General features: G+C 39.3%; 1 protein-coding gene across 1 annotated transcript in view; it reads left to right on the forward strand.

Annotated features, from left to right (window-relative positions):
* Nucleotides 1-17,508, forward strand: part of ISM2 (isthmin 2) — an 832,179-nt gene that overhangs the window by 282,642 nt on the left and 532,029 nt on the right. Inside the window, exon 2 of the mRNA XM_044074053.1 lies at nt 4,199-4,456. Coding sequence (XP_043929988.1) covers nt 4,199-4,456 — 258 coding nt within the window. The remainder of the gene's footprint in view (nt 1-4,198; nt 4,457-17,508) is intronic.

The following is a 17,508-nucleotide window of genomic DNA, read 5'->3' on the forward strand; positions in this document are numbered from 1 at the left end:
TGAGTGAGAAATGGTGTCAAATGCCTTTGATAGATCAAGAAATAGAGCGGAAACTAAGGAGCCAGCATCGCGAGCTCTATTTACTGTGTCTAAGAAGGAAATGAGGGCAGTATTGGTGCTATGTCCAGGGCTGAAGCCATGCTGAGTAGGGGAAAGCAATCAGTCTTACTACCTTTAACAACATGCTGATGTGATTTATTTTCTGAACAGTGGAAATACTTTATTAATAAGCTTTTTCAGTGTCACATACTGTGCAGTCTCCATGCATGGTACACTTGCTATTATGGCACTGACATCTGTTACAACCATTTCATAATTTTATATTTATACAATGCTCATGCGCTTCACATAATACAGTTAATGCTTGTAAGTTATCAGTAACTTGCCATTAAACATGCAACTCCAAATACACTAATCAGCTGTTCTAGTTGGCTTTAATCTAGTATTTGATTTAACATTCCTCATTAAACACAAAAAACAAACATACAAATGAACTCTTTACTACATAATTTTAGATTGGAAATTAATTAATGTCTACATCTGTATATATTGTAGATACTTAAATATACTCTAATGTGAACTAACAACCCTGTTAGTCCTCTTCACAAACATGAAGCACTCCTGCTTTAAGCTTGTTATCTTCCTTCTTAACCATTTATTGCAATTTTGTATAAATTGCTACATGCTTCTTTATTTTGTACCTGTTTTTACTCGGGTCATGACTGAAAAGGGTCTCTGGACCAGCTCACCCACCTTGTTAGCAAATTGTGAAATAAAATAAAATAATGAACACATTATTTTATTTACACTAAACTACTTGAGCCAATTAGTGTTGGTGGTGAGAATCCCTCTACATCCCAGTGATACTTTATTATAAACAAATCAAATTAAATGCAGATTTTTCCATGCAAAATGAAAGTCTTGTGGTTTAACCAAAAGCATAGCAAATACCTTTAACTCAGTGTTATGCTCGGTAGGTCTGTCTGGATTTTTCTGCCAGGGACACATTTCCAGTTTCTCTTTCTATGTTTTCCTTTACAATGGTTGATTTTTCTCCAGAACATGTGCTCTGGACACCAAGTCTTTCACAAAAGGCAAATACTCTTGGTTTGGGCTTATTTAGCCTTCTTTATACATTGCATGCACTAGCCAATTAAAAACATACATGCTCTCACTAACACAGACAGATATTTTTCTCTTCTTAAAGAAACAAGTAGCTTAATAGAAATCCCTCTAATATAAGAAAATGTCACACTATTTACAATTAACTATGTATAATGCTGCTAAATACATTTACTTGCTCAGCTTTTTATACAATTTTGGGTTACTTTTATGATAAGAAGCCCCATACTTTGTTACTATCTATATTTGTATATGTGTGGGTATATAAAATGTTGCATTTGATGGTATTAATACTAATCATTGTATAATGTCAGCACCTTGTTGCTAGTTTTTACTTGTACACACTTTGGAAACTAACTCCCTGCACACCTTTGTTGCTGTTGTAGGTAGGTGAGTCCAGATGGCTGATTGTCAGTCCAACCTGGGTATACAGCAAGATATAGTTATGTATATCTTAATTTATCTTATGCATATATTTACATACAACAGAGAGACAGATATTTGTGAAGTCAAACTTCTGAGGATACTTTGGCAGCATTGTAATGCAAAGAATTGCATGGCATATTATTTTTTATTTAGAATGCCAAGCAGTGAGTGAGTGTTCTGTGCGCTCACAACAAAAGAGTCCAATTACAACAATGTAGTGCACATTTCTGCATTGTTGTCTGCAGTACTGATACCTCTGTAATTCAAACACTTCTTAATAGTTAGGCATTGTGAAAGCAATCTGCAGACAAACTGTCACATACATAAAATGTGAACGAAACTAACTCTTGGTAGTATTGCATCAAATGATATGTAAAAAAAATGTATGATTTAAGTTGCAAATATTCATAAGCTATCCATATACAGGCAGGATGAGTTGGTGTTCATTTAGAATCAATGCAAGCTGTATATCGGGTAACAGATGGTACACACTTTTATGTAGAATATATATTGACTTACAGTATATCTATTTGTGGGTTTTGGAGAACTGTACTCTCTCCCAGAAAGCAATGAACTGAAGGAAAGAACCATTCCAAGTGAGATAGCAGTTGATTGCATGTAGATAGATTCCCACAAATGTACTCATAATGACACCCTAGGACAATTTATATGAATGTAGACAGAACATTCAAACTTTACACAGAAAATTGAAATGGGTGTCCCATGTATTGTGAGGCAAAAACAGCAACCCCCTTACCAATGTGATATCCCTGCAGACACTAAGTAAACAGCTAAAGTTTGTGCCTGAGAGGATAGCACTCATTTGTGGTGAAGTTGGGTTGCTGTCTTTGAGTATTAGCTGTAGCCTGGAATGGTTTGTAAGTTAGCTGAGTTAAGACTGATGAGCAGTATTAGCTGATAAACATTACTAGTCTCCCTCACTGGTTCTCTAAGAATTCTGTTCTGAACCCCAGGTGACCCCCCCATTATCTATCTCACAGTCAGATTTTAGGGTTTGTATAGAAAACTTTTTTCTGTTAAAGGACAAGAATTAACTGCCATTTTTCATTCAATAACTACTTAAAGCCACAGTAAATGGTAAGCCAAAAAAGGTTTTCTATCATCCATGTTTTTGCACTTTTTAGTTTTCTATCATCCATGGTCTTCACTTTTTCTCTAGTCGTATACCCAATCACTTAAGTATTACTAACCCCTTCTGTTTCTTTGTTATTTTATCTTTCAATAACATTTCATCTTCTAATACACATAACTGGCAGTGTTTATCTTAGTTTGTGTTTTTCATATTCCTGTCTTCCTTGATGCCTGCTACATTAATTGGTATTGTTCACCATCCTGGTGTACAGTGTGCCTTCTTATGCCTCCTCAGTGAAAGTGGTTTCTCCTCAACCTTCTATGATAGATAATTGGAAAGTTGCATCGATTCTTCCCCTGTTTTCAATTTGCATGTTTGTTCTCACAGAGGTTGGGTACTTGTATGATGTCAGCTATGGTCTCTACATTTTCACATCATGTGTGTGTTTAACTAAATATTTTCCAACAAAGTGATCTGAAAATCAAAACACAGTATCAATGCTATAATTACTAATGCCATTATCTTTGCAGGGTATTAAAATACATTTATAAGAATACTTTAGATGTGGTCTCCATAGATGTGAACACATAGTGAATGATAGCGTTTGGTAAATTTGAAGATTTGTAATGATATAATGTCCCAAATTTGCTATGAGTGAGAGTCATGGGTAGTATAACCACATGGACAGCATTACTCACTACTGCTTCCACAGAGTCCAAGAGACCTGGCCTAGGTAAAGACAACAAGTTGCTCAGCCACTTACTCATTGTTTTACCTTTGCCAATATGTTGTAAAAATGGAAAGGAGGTTCCTCACTTAACAGCAATAAGACCAATGTCTACAACAATAAAAGCATGTGTCCTTTTTCTGGAATCCATCCTGTTTCTTGCAAACATTTCAGGCTTTGCCCTTGCAGCTTCCAAACATCATCATCACCCATCATTATTGTTATTATTACTACCATGGTGGTAATAGTAGTGGGCATCATCTGTTTCTCTCTGTGCTGTGCACGGTACTCACATAGCTTCATGTGTTTTAGCACTGTTAATCTGTGAATCCTTGAAAATGCAACATTTCAAAGTGCATTTCTTTTTATCAGGGCAAGTGATAATTCAATGTGTTTAAGGTTTCCAAATGGCATGGCACAGGGTCCAGGTCTGTTTAGTTTATCATCATATTGTGAAATCCCACAGCTATGAGGTTATAAAGCATTTTTTTCTTCTTATCATCAGTCTCAGTCCTAGGTGGCATGATTACATAAGCATACCATTTATATATTTATGTATATTTGTTTGTGTGTGTTTATATATGATTTCACTGAAAAGCTGTTTTGTAGAAAAACAGTTCACAGAAAGATAGACCAAATTAACCTGATACAGGTGCACCCCATGTGGAGAGCTTTACTCCTCCCACATCCTCCATGTGTGTGTGTGTGTGTGTGTGTGTGTGTGTGTGTGTGTGTGTGTGTGTGTGTGCGCGTGTGTGCACATGTGTGTGTGTGTTTATGGACTATTGCTGAGTTCTCACACAGCATCTTTTTATTTCCTATTCATCAAGGTTGAAGTTAATGCTGAAGTTGCAGCCAGTCACGGAGACTACCCCAACAGAGTAAATCATGTTCGAACCAGCATTCTGAACACATCACGTCGCCAGAAACGTAGAGGGATCCAGCAGTACAATAGTGACATCCAAACACAACCTATAAACTTGCTACAACAGGAGGAAGATGAAGAGACCAAACCTTTTGTTCTGGACCTAAACAATATTCCTGATCTGGCAAATGCTGACCTTGGTGCAGAGAATCCAAACATCCAGGTAGGATATGTACTTTACAAACAGTGCTGCTCCCTAGGCAAAAAAATATTACTGTGGGATTATCATATAAGTCTGGGATGGGTAATTTACTTGTTATTCTTTACATTTTCTTCCTTTTATGTTTTTTCAGACTTCTTTTAAGATACTCTTCTCTTCATCCTTTGATTCTTTAACTATGCCTTCTGTGTTCCTTGCCTCACTGCCTACTGCCATTAATTGTTGCATTTTTTTACTTTAGTCTTTCAATTTCTAGTTTTGCGCCAGAGTGCTTTATAAAACATCCTGGTAATTGTAGTTCCGGGAAATTTCCATGAATAGTAGTAACTTTAATAAGCTGGATTCAGTATCACCAGCTCCACTACAGGTAAATCATACAATGTTTGGTAACTCAGACACTGGACCAACACATGTGACATTAAGAAACTTCATTTATCTGCTAGATAAAACGCATCACACTTAAGGCAGCAAATCAATACTGTACTTCGACAGTTATATTACCCAGCAGGCATTTGGGGGATAATGTACTGTTCTGGTTATGTCACACAACAACATTGTAACCATGACAATTATATTACCCATAATACACTTGGGGAGAAAATATTGTATTGTATTTAAAGTAGAGTTGTAGCTAGTTCTGTTGGTACCCTTCATTTAGACAACTTCATTTAACAAACTTTTATTGCAATAATAATGTTGACATGAATAAGGTAAATCAGGATGTTTCCGACTCACTTGGATTCTGATGTTTCTTTTGTAACACACAATGATATGAATATTTTGATACTGAAGCTTCTAAATATTTAAATGACCTTGTTCCTTATGTAAAGTATAATTTTATTCAACCTTTTTGAAATAATGTTATCCAAAGATTTTTGCAGTCTACTGAAATTCAATATAAATAAGCATGTTGAATCTTTTGATAAAAATAGGGGTTTATCCAATTTGCCTAATGAATGAGGCAATATTTGAAACATTTGAATTAAAACCCGTGGATAAAGGTGTGGATGTTGTGATATTATATTCTGAGTACTGTTATGGCATGTGCATGTGACATTTGGCTGATGAAAACGTTTGTAGCGCTGTCAGTGGTGTAACAGGTAACAGACTCACCTTCAGTGCAGACCAAGAAATAGATGGGCTGATTTAGTGGAGAAGGCAACATCTGCGATACTGTGTCTATACCTAGCAGCTATAACAAAGAGGAAATGGCTACAGCTTATGATAAGGTTTGTCATATGTAAAGTTATATGTATCCAATAAAAAGAATACGGGTGGCTGCATTGGTGCAAATGTTACCATTGTTGCCTCACGGCAAGAGGTTTTCTGGTTTGATTCTTGGATGGGGTGTCTTCTGTGCAGAGCCTGCATGTCCTCCCTGCAGTCACGTGGGTTTCCTCCTACATTCCAAAGGCATGCAGTATGTAGATTGAACACTCTAAACTGGCCATAGGTGAGAGTGTGTGTGTGAGTGCTTGGTGTAAATGAATTACCACGGCAGGGTTAGCCACCCAGTGGTGTAAATCTTGGCTCGAGATAATTGTCACTATAGAAATGGCACCCTGACCCCATGTGGAAAATGGGAAAAGGAGTTGAAGATGGATGGATGGATGGATGGAATAAAAATGACACAATAAATTATAGTTTGTGATTTTAGTGTTTTTCTCCTTCATTGTAATGTCCTTGGCAAAGAAGCATTTGAATAGTTATGTGATGACTCCTTTTTTATAATATCAGGCCTGTTTGGGTATTATATCTAAAAGAAGTAGAAATATTAAAGATATGGTAGTTCACAGTTAGTTTAAATATTCATTTGCTAACATTAGAGAATCATCTCTTCCAGATGGGACTTATCAGTATGAAAGTTGTAATATTTGTACGTTTGTACTGAATAAAGTTGAGTTTAAATGACACTGGATTTAAGTATAGGGGCAATTATACTTGTGAAAATTCTGCTTTGTTTGTGTATTAAGTTATAGATTTATTGGTTAATAGGATGTTCTTCATCTCACATTGCTGCAGTCATAACTTGTGGGTAGTCCGCTGTCCTCGGTCGGCCCGAATACCAAAGTATTAGGCTGGCGTCGGTCATGGGCGCTTAGATCTGATGTCAGTGCGCCATGGTATTAAAGTGCATGACCGACGTCATATCCTCAGTCTTTTTTGCCGCATGGTCCGATGCAGAAGCAGCGTTTGCAAGTGCCGTCATGCTCTGAAATTTTCGTATTCTGAGTTTCAGACCGAAACCAAGTTAGCTAAGTACCCGTTAGAATATTTTTGTTTTTTCTTGCCTCAGTTAATTCTGGATGTCAGAAAAAGTGAATAATTGTATTTCTTGTGGGAAACAGATACTGCATAGGGATTACCACTCTCTTTGTATTCCTTGTTTGGGGCCTGAGCACGACGTAGTCGGGTGTCGCTTTTGTGCTAGGTTTAATAAGCGCACCATTAAACGTAGGTTAGATTGCGCTAGGCTTGTCTTCGGTTAGCGGTGTAATTATAATATGCCGTCGGATCCTCCGACGCCCGCTACCGCGAAGAAGCGCAAAGAAAAATTGTTAAAGTCCAAGCAGGATGAATCGTCCGTTCCGGACGCCGGTTCTTTGGAAACTACGGTGGAATCTGTAGATCCAGCCGAGGTTTCAGTTGAGTCTCAGGGGGAGACATTAATTTTGCAAGATGTGGCCTCTCAGGAGTCAGGTCAGGCTGAGGGGGCCTCTCAGGTTGCTGTTCTCCCTTCTTTGCCTAAGGTGGTTAGGCCTTCTCCTTCTGTCTCTAAGGTTCCTTCCAAAGGCAGGCCTGGTTTGCCTTCCACAGGTGTCAGTCCTAGTTCTGCAGGTTCTGTGCCTAAAAAACACATGCTTAAAATGGCAGAAGATTTAATTTCTTTAATCAGGGGTTCTATGCCCCCTCCTGATAAGAGGCCTAGGGTGGAGCCAGAGGTGGAAAGTTTGGAGCAGGCTTCAGATTACTCAGAGTCTTCGGCTGAAGACATTCAGGATTTTCCTCCTTATTCTGATTCAGACGCAGAGGATTCCACTCCTTCTGCTTCTCCTCCAGAGGATTTTTCTTTTTCAGAAACCCTGCATTCTATGAGGGAGCATTTTAAATGGGAAGGTCAGGATTTCTCAGATTCCCGAAAGAGGCTTCGGGAATTTTTGTTTTTACCACAGCATCGGCCCTTGGCTATACCTCCTGTTTTGGATGTTGTTCAAGACGTTTTCTCTGAGGCTTCCCTTAATCCAGACTCTTTGCCTCCTGTGCCAGTTAAGCCAGATAGGTATTACAGAGTGCCTGAGGCTTATAAATATCTGTATAAGAGCCCAAGGGCTGACCCAGAAACTATTAGCCAGGGACCTAAGGGTGTCAGGGCTTCTGTTGTAAAGAATCCAGTTCCTATGGATAAAGATGCTAGAGCTTTGGATAGGTGGGGTAAGAAAGTGTATACCTCTTCCACTTTAGCAATGAGGGCTTTGAATTGTCAGTTTCATATGTTGAAGTACCAGAATTTTCTCCTTACTCAGTTAAAATCTAAAGTGGATGCTTTGGCAGAGGGCATAGAGTGTAAGGAATTACAGGATTTGGTTCATGCCTCTGATCAGGTGGGTAAGCATTCTTTGCAGTGTGGTTTTGATGCTTTACAGGCTTCTTCCAGGGTGGCTGCCACTGGTTCAGTTATTCGCAGGTATGCCTGGCTTAAGGATCAGAATTTGTCAGAGCATGTTAAAGCTAGAATTTTGGATGCTCCTTTGCAGTCTGAAGTTTTGTTTGGTTCTCCTGTGGAGTCTGTCTTGAAGAAAATGGAAGACAAGGCTAAGTCTATGCAGACTGTGAAAGGTTTTTTGCAGGTGCAGTCCCCTAAGTTTAGCAGGAATTGGCCTACTAAGGGATGGGCTTACCCTTCTTCTGATTTACAGTCTAGGGGTAGATCTAGACGTGGTAGGGGCAGAGCTCAGGGTTCTTTCAGGCCTAGAACATGGAGTTCACCTGCACAATCTACAGGTGAGGGCAGGGGCCAGTCCTTTCGTAAACAGGCCCAATGACCTGCATCTTCAGCTGCCAGATCCTTCCTGTCTGGCAGCTCCTTTGGGAGGAAAGTTGGCACTCTTCAAGCAAAACTGGCTATTAGTCACCCAGGACAAATGGGTGTTGGACATTATAGACCGAGGCTACAAGTTTTATTTCCACACATTGCCTCCTTTCAAAGGCATGCCAGACGTTCCTCCTCAGCAAAGGGTAGAGGCTCACAAACAGATTTCTTTACTTCTTCAAATGGGGGCTATACAGCAGGTCCCTCTGTCAGAAGTGGGCCTAGGATTTTATTCTCGCCTATTTCTAGTACCAAAGAAAGGAAACACTTGGAGGCCGATTTTGGATTTATCTATCCTCAACACATACCTGGACATTCCAAAATTCAAAATGTTGACGTTGCAACAACTTCTGCCTCTGTTGGGCAAAGATCACTGGATGGTAACTCTGGATCTCAAAGAGGCTTATCTTCATGTTCCTATCAGGCCCAGTTGCAGGAGATACCTGCGTTTTCGGGCTGGGACTTTACATTATCAGTTCTCTGCATTGCCCTTTGGCTTATCTACTGCACCCAGGGTGTTCACAAAGGTTCTGGCTCCAGTGATAGCCTTCTTAAGGTTAAGAGGAATACAAATTTATCCTTATTTGGACGATTGCCTGATTCTTGCTCAAGACAAGTATGAACTTCTTCACCATCTACAGTATGTTATGGCAGTGTTAAGGTGCCTAGGGTATTCTGTGAACGAAACAAAGTTCAGTCTAGTACCCTCTCAGGAAATGTGCTTTCTGGGTGTGAGACTGAATACAGCTTCCCAGATGGCCTTTTTGACCCCGGACAAGCAAAAGAACCTTACACTTTACTTCCATCAATTGTCTCTACGGTCCAGGCTGACTGCAAGGACAGTCCTTCAAGCCTTGGGGTTCATGGCATCTTGTATTCTGGTGCTTCCCAATGCCAAACTGCATATGAGGAAGCTACAATGGTATCTCATAAATGTATGGACACAACACTGCCAAGATCTGGACACTGTCATTCAAATAATACCTTGCATTCAAAAGGAATTTTTGTGGTGGGCTCAGGAATGTCACCTAAACAAGGGACTCTCTGTGACCCGACCAGAGGCGAGTCAGATCTTAACGACAGATGCCTCGGACAAGGCTTGGGGAGCACACCTCAATGGAAAATGGGTTCAAGACACGTGGCCTGCCAGACTTCAACATTTACATATCAACTTGAAGGAGATGTTAGCAGTCCAATTTGCATTGATGGCTTTCAAGGATTTACTTCACCCAAGGCAAGTGTTGATTCAAACAGACAACACAACTGTCATGTGGTACCTCAACAAGCAAGGGGGAACCCATTCGTACCCTCTTTGCAGGCAAGCTATGATTTTGTGGGAGACTGCTCTCAGTTTGCACCTCACTCTTCAGGCAAGGTTTCTACCAATAGCACAGAACTCCTTAGCAGATGTTTTGAGCAGACAGATAGTGGATCCCCAAGAGTGGAAGTTGGATCCTCATGTATTTCGACAGTTGACAGTGATATGGGGAACTCCAGACATAGATCTGTTCGCTTCTCCACTAAATTTCCAGTTGCCAAAGTTTTGCACAAAGATGTTTCATCCCACAGCTTGGAAAGTGGATGCTCTATCATTCAGTTGGAGCAATCTTCACGTCTATGCCTTTCCGCCTCTGCCTCTCCTTCCCAAGGTACTGTTGAAGGTCAGACAAGACAAGCCCTCCATGATTCTAATAGCTCCAGATTGGCCTCGACAGCACTGGTACCCTCTGCTGAGGAGTTTAGTACGGGATCCTCCATGGCCTTTGCCTTCGATTCCACACCTTTTGTCTCAGGAGGGCAATCATTTCCTCAATGTCAGGATTCAGTCCCTGCATCTAACAGCCTGGCATATTCTGTTCTAGAACCTGGAGGGTCGCAGCTTCCTCAAAAAGTTTTGAATGTTATTTTGGAGGCCAGAAGGCCTAGTACAAGGAAAGTTTATGCTGATAAATGGAGGAGATTTTTCATTTGGAGCAAAGCAAAAAGCTTTGATGTTTCCAGGCCTGATTTGAGTGTTTCTCTTCAATATCTTATAGAATTATTAGACAAGGGTTTGTCTTTCTCCTCTGTAAAAGTTCATGCTGCAGCCATTTCTGCTCACTATGACTGTGACCCACCTTTATTCTCTCATCCTTTGTTTAAGCAATTCCTTAGAGGGGCAAAGAACATAAGACCCCCGCGTAGAGCTCCTACTCCTGCCTGGGATCTCAGTTTTGTGTTGGAAAAGCTTACTTTACCTCCTTTTGAACCTGCAGCTACATCTGAGTTAAAGTTTTTGTCTTGGAAGACTGCTTTTTTGTTGGCCATTACGTCTGCTAGAAGGGTTTCTGAATTACAGGCTCTAATGGCAGTTGAACCCTTCCTAATTTTTCATAAGGACAGGGTATCTCTGCGTACTAACCCTACTTTTATGCCTAAAGTGGTTTCAAATGTGGCCTTGAACCAATCTATTCATTTGCCTACTTTTTATGCAGATCCCCAAAATAAAGGGGAGAAAATTTTGCACACTTTGGATATTCACAGGCAGTTGCGTTATTATTTGAGCAAGACTAAAGGGTTCAGACAGTCTCAACAGTTGTTTGTTTCTTTGCTTTGGGCTCTCAGGGGAAACCTGTTTCAAAACAAACTATTTCTAAGTGGATTGGCCATTGTATTGCTTTTTGTTATTCTCATCATGGTAAGGAGATTCCGGCTGGAATCAGACCTCATTCCACTAGGGCTACTGCCACTTCTACTGCTTTTTTAAGGGGGGTAGCTACTAAAGATATTTTAGAAGCAGCTACTTGGAGTTCAGTGCACACTTTTTCTAAACATTACCATCTTCCTCTTTATTCCAAATCTAGGGCTGGATTTGCCACTACAGTCTTACAGGGCATTTTGGCAGCTCCCAATGCTTTATGATTTTGCCAGCCTCCCTTTACCTTTGCTTTGGGATTCTACCCACAAGTTATGACTGCAGCAATGTGAGATGAAGAACATAGTACAGTTTTGTACCTACCATAAATGTAGATGTTCGAAGATCCACATTGCTGCAGTCCAATTTACCCTCCCTCCTTCCCCTCTGTAGTTTGGAGTGGTTGTTTGGTTTGGGTTGTAGATGTTATTTGTACATGTTTTTTCTATTTTTGGCTATGGCCTTTCTTTTTAGGGCCTTTTGACATCTGGGGCAAGAAAAGACTGAGGATATGACATCGGTCATGTGCTTTAATACCATGACGCACTGACGTCAGATCTAAGCGCCCATGACCGACGCCAGCCTAATACTTTGGTATTCGGGCCGACCGAGGACAGCGGACTACCCACAAGTTATGACTGCAGCAATGTGGATCTTCGAACATCTACATTTATGGTAGGTACAAAACTGTACTTTACTACTACTTGACAGACCAGTTATGCCTTTTGAAGCCTAACCACTGCAATCCAAATAGTTACACCACCCTGGCCATAAAGGATAGAAGGTTAGGCCTGGGAAAGATTTATAATTTTCCATCCATTTGTCTAGGACAGATTTGAAGACAGTGAGGGACATGCTTTATTTAAGAGGAAGCAAGAAATTGTTCCAGGAGTGTGGAACTTGTTGAGTGAGATACCTGCCATGCTAACAAGCCTTATTTATATTGCAATATAGATTTAAATCCAATTATCTTGTATTTATATTACTACAAAATTTTTGTAGCTATGTAATACGTAAAGCAGGACTGGGCTATTTTACAGCTTTGTAAGCTAGGTATTGATTGCCCATAGGAAACTTTAGGAAAAAGAGAAGAGATGAAGTTGTTTAGACACACTGGGTAACCTAAGAAGGTCATACCCTAGACTTTTATTCAGGACCTGCAGGGTTTTCAAGCTGGTTTAGGTGCCTAGTGGGCACATACCAAAGGGTGCACTGTATTCTAGTTTGGACCTAATGAGGGAAAAGCAGAGGATAATGGTTATCTCTCTTGACTGAAGGGAGATACCTTTGGTAATCAGATGGGTGAGGTGGAAGACTTTGTTAATGGCAGTGGATATGTGGTGGTTGAAGGAGGGTTTACCACAAAGTTGCCTGGGTCAATAATGACAGTATCTGTTTTACAGGAATGTAGTTTATGCAGTAGGTTTGCAAAAATTGCTGCTTCTTAAACTGTATGTTTCTACATTTATGGCTTTCAGCTTTAGACCTTGATCCTGTCACCAATTGTTTGTCTTAGTTTGTCTCTCTTGGGTGATTGGAGCGACTTCAGTGAAGTCAATGATAGTTTCAAGCTTGCAAATAGCCATAAACATGATTAGGCAGTGGACTTTAATGTCAGATTTGACATTAGAAAAAAAGATACCAAATAGAACAATTAGCAGGTTAAGTAAGATATCAGTATCACAGATGACATACTGTAGATAGAAGAAGGTAGAATTAGGTCTTGTTTACTGATATTAGAACCTTAAGGATTTTGAGGATATTGTCCTCATCAATTAGTCTAAAGGTAATGGATTTTTATGTAAAGACATACATAAAACCCCTAGTTTTACTGCTGTTGACATTTGAAGGCTTGAATTTTTGGTAGGCATGGAAGCTAAATGAGGAGGTAGTGCTATCACTACTCTGGAATCAGCTTTCAGTAGCAACAGAAATATTCATGGTTTCCAGAGTTACCAAAGCTTCGATGGAAGGTGTTTTCTTATTTAGATGCCTAACATTGAATAGTGCTGTACTGATACTTGCCAGCTTAGAATTTGTAGTTACTAGGTAGGCAGTCAGAGTAGACTGACATTTTTCTAAAATAGATACTGTGGGGTTTGAAAGTCTTAGCCAGTATGAAAAAGACCTGAAAAGACTAGATACATTCCATCCTTGGTGAAACAGGTGGTACTAACTTCCATTTCATTCCACACACATATATATATATATATATATATATATATATATATATATATATATATGTACACACACACACAGACACACACACACACACACACACACACACACACACACACACACACACACACACGTATATAGATGTATGTACACAAATAGTGTGTGTGTGTGTGTGTGTGTGTGTGTGTTTTATATATATATGTATATATAGAGAGAGAGAGAGAGAGAGAAAAGACTAGAAAACGTATAAAATAAGTATACAAGAACATTTAAATTACATCAGCAATAACAGACTTGAGAATACAGTAGCTGAACATGTTAATAAGTTATGTAATGGAGATTTTAGTATGCTGAAAACTTGTATATTACAACATGTAGTAGAAGATGGATATATTGCTAGTATTATTAAAGGAAGAAGCGGAGTTAATTTTTGCAAATTCACTCACTTGACTGTTTTATCTGGAAAGGTTTGATTGGCTTTAAGTGTATAATTGACTGTTTTTGCGGGAGAAGGTATTTTTGATGTTTTGTCATTTTATGTGATTTTAAGTCATTGGAAGTCAGTCTCTATCAAAGTGCTTGGCAGCAACTAATAAATGTGAATCTTTTGGAGCCTTTTATGTGGTCAGTTTATTGAACAATTTTATTTTGCTTCATTGGTGGTGTTATATAAAGGACTTATATGTATCTGTATAAGAGCTATTTTCTACACTGTGTCAAACACCTTTCATACAGTGTAGCAAGGAGCTTACACTATAGTGCTTCTGTACATTCCCAACACACAGACACTGACAAAATGAGCATTTAGCAGCCGTGATTACAATTTTGGCTGCTTAAACGATTACTGATACTGCTTGCACTAAGAAACTGTCAGCACTTCTTATTAAGTACTGATCGGATATCCCTTTTAGCAATCACAGCACTAACTTAATGACAGCTGTGCACATGCATGTTGTGCCGACGACTAAGGTCAATAGAAAGGCCAAAACGTGCATGACCACAGCTAGTGGGAGTTGGCTTTATTGGCCTGAATGTCACCCTAAACACTTAAAAAGTAAAAAATGCATGTGCATTCAGAAGCCATGCAGCTGAAACACTTGATGTGCTTATGGGGTCATTTGCATATATCCCCCGGGCTTCCATTACAGGAGGTTTAAACACAGTGAAAACTCCTTGGCATGTTTTTTCTTGAAGTTTTTACTAAATGGTTTGTTTGTGTGGCCTTTTTACCCTTTGTTTCCCATATGTAGGTGGATACATATGTAGCATTCTTCCACTGACAGATTCTTAGCTATGCTTCTCTAGGAAGAGAGAAATCTGTCTTCTGCTGTGGTGCCTCGAGCTGTATTGTAACTGAGTTTGATTGAGACAGTATTGGTATCATAAATGTCTCTCAACCACAGCCACACTTGTAAACATACCTCATAGCTCATTTGCATGTAAGGTACACGATATGCCAGCTTGGCATGCAGTAACATTGGGAGTAGATCTCTGTTCTGTCTAAAACACATATTGGCCTACCCCTGTACTTTTCACTGTATTGGCCCTTTGCAATGCAACTCATGTCTTGAAGTTTCACACATTTTCTATAAAAGGTCTATGCTGATAATATTGCCCTTTATAAAAAGTTTGCTGGAAAGGATGGTTTCTTTATCCTTTCTGTGTTACATGTGCTCTGTCGTTATTTTATCTGCATTGGTTTTACAATGTTGTCCAGGCTTTGACCTTTCTTCCCAGATCCCAGGATGTCCACATTGAGAGCAACATTATTTGAAATAACCCCCTCAAGAATGATGATGCTGTCTGGTACCTTATCCTGTGAGTGAATCGGTATTAATGTGGGGCTAGTAGTATAGGGCGGGGTCTTCAGAGGATGAGTTCATGGATGAGAGGTAGAACACTTTTTGTTATGCTGTCTCAGAAGTAGGGGATATGTCATGACAAGTGAGTAGCTATGCATCTGACAACCTCATCATGTACTGTGTGAACACATGTATCGTACTATCCCTAGATGAATGATATGTTCTATTGTATATGCTTGTTCCCTCAGATGTTGTCTAGTGATCAGTGACCATGTTCCCTGCCAACAACAGCTTTAGCCATCATGTGGCAACCATTTTGCTCTCTACATCTGGTCCACCACTACCCACTGTCTACTCTGAAAGACAGGTCATTGACGTTGGAAGCAGAAATGGGGTCTCTGCTCCAGTGGGATCAGTCTCTGTTTACCATTAAATGTCCAATTTTCTTTAACCTTTCCCCTTAATATGAGAATAAAAATAAACATGACATGGCATCTAACATGAAATCTCAGTGAAGAAACATAAAAACCAAGGCATCTAATTTATGATTCTTTGAGCTGTACCACTTTCTGATGAACACTCTGCATCCCTAGAAAGTCAGTGTCAAACAATGCCAGACTTTGAATCCATATTTCAAGCAATTGTTGTCAAGCATCTTCACCCTTCCTAGTACACACTTCTTCCCAGATTGTGATAGACAGGGACTGTTTCACCTTATCACTACCCAACCACTTTTTTATTTAGTCCCAAATCTCTTTGCATCACTTCTAAGGTCTGCAGAAGACAAGCAATCCAAGCTTTGATACTGTTGTCTTTTCTCAATAATATAAGTAGGACAGTTGTCATGGTTACCTGTGGTTTATTTTCATTTATGTAAATATATGATTGCCTATGTTGTAAGTGATGGTTTCATAAAGATGTTTCTTTTTTTAGGAAAAAAAGGGCAGGAATTGAATAATTTATGTAATGTTGCTTAGGTTATATGATATATAGCAATATATGTGAAGTATAATGTTTGTAAATGTGAACTTGTTAATACAGTTTGATTACTTTTATATAAATGTAAATTGGCCTATGTCGAAAGTGATAATTCAATAAAGGTGTTAAAAAAAACACTTGCCATGAAGATTTTGCTGTCATATCACAAAATAAAAATTAGTATTACTGCACTAAGCCTAAGAATAGCAAAAACTCCCATTTTCAAACTTTATGTCTATGTTTAAGGATTTCACTTGTGACTCTTCTAAATATATATCAATGTAACATTGTCCTGGTGCAAATGCAAATGAAACAGTCTATAGGGCCCATGCATTCTGCCCCATTTAATTGATTTGCTTACCTCTTGGTTGGCCATGAAACAGCAGAATGAGTAGCAAAGACATAAGAGCATAAATATGCAGTAATTAGACAGATATTATGCTTGTTAGACTATTGACTAGTGGTCATGTCTTTAATACTCCTGTATTAATCAATCAGTGTTTTGCCTTTAAGTTATAAAATATATGACACAAACATGTCAGTTACAAAGCTGCAGCTAGTGACCTTTTCAACTTAATGCCTGTGTAAAAAGGGAGGTTGCCATACTCTGCAGGTACATGTTTTAGACAATATCTAACTGATTGACAAAGCTAGTGTATAAAAATGAACTGAAAAAAATAACATAATGTTCTTTGCAAATGTTTCAGACAACCCAGGCAACTAAATGTTATTTTTGATTAATATCATAAGATTTCCAAAAATCAACAGCTTTTAGCTTCCAGAAAGTACTGCATGTTTACTTCTGTGTATATAAGCCAGGGAAATTGCTTGGTTTGCAAAAAAAGAGATCAGTTGTCATAGCTGTGAAGGTCTTCTCCTCCAATGCACAAGGTATAAGTTTCGATCCTGACCACTGGCCAATGTCTGTTTGGAGTTTGCACTTTTTTCCTGTGTCTCTGTGGGGTTCCTTCCACCTCCAAAAAACATGCTGAGTGTTTCCATCTCAAGATCACCAATGAATGGAGCTGTGGGCAGCAGCACAGACTCTACATGGTACCCTATAGGGGAAGAGTTGTACAGACCAACCACTTTGAGCATCTACTGTGTATCCTCAAGATAGGAGAACAAGGATCACAGACTGCACACTGTGGCAGGGCTAGCCACTTGACAATGCAAAATGTGGCTCTAGGTGATTCTGTCATGTTGACCAATGTCACCAAAAATGGGTATGGGTAGTTATTGGTGATAAGTGGGTTGAAGACCCGACCTACTCTGACCTATGCCAGGAACCCATGCTGATGGTGGGAGGGGTGTATGTGCAACCTATTGGCCA

Source organism: Protopterus annectens, chromosome 6.part0 (assembly GCF_019279795.1).
Source record: "Protopterus annectens isolate FY-2018-M chromosome 6.part0, PAN1.0, whole genome shotgun sequence".
Lineage (NCBI taxonomy): Eukaryota > Metazoa > Chordata > Ceratodontiformes > Protopteridae > Protopterus > Protopterus annectens.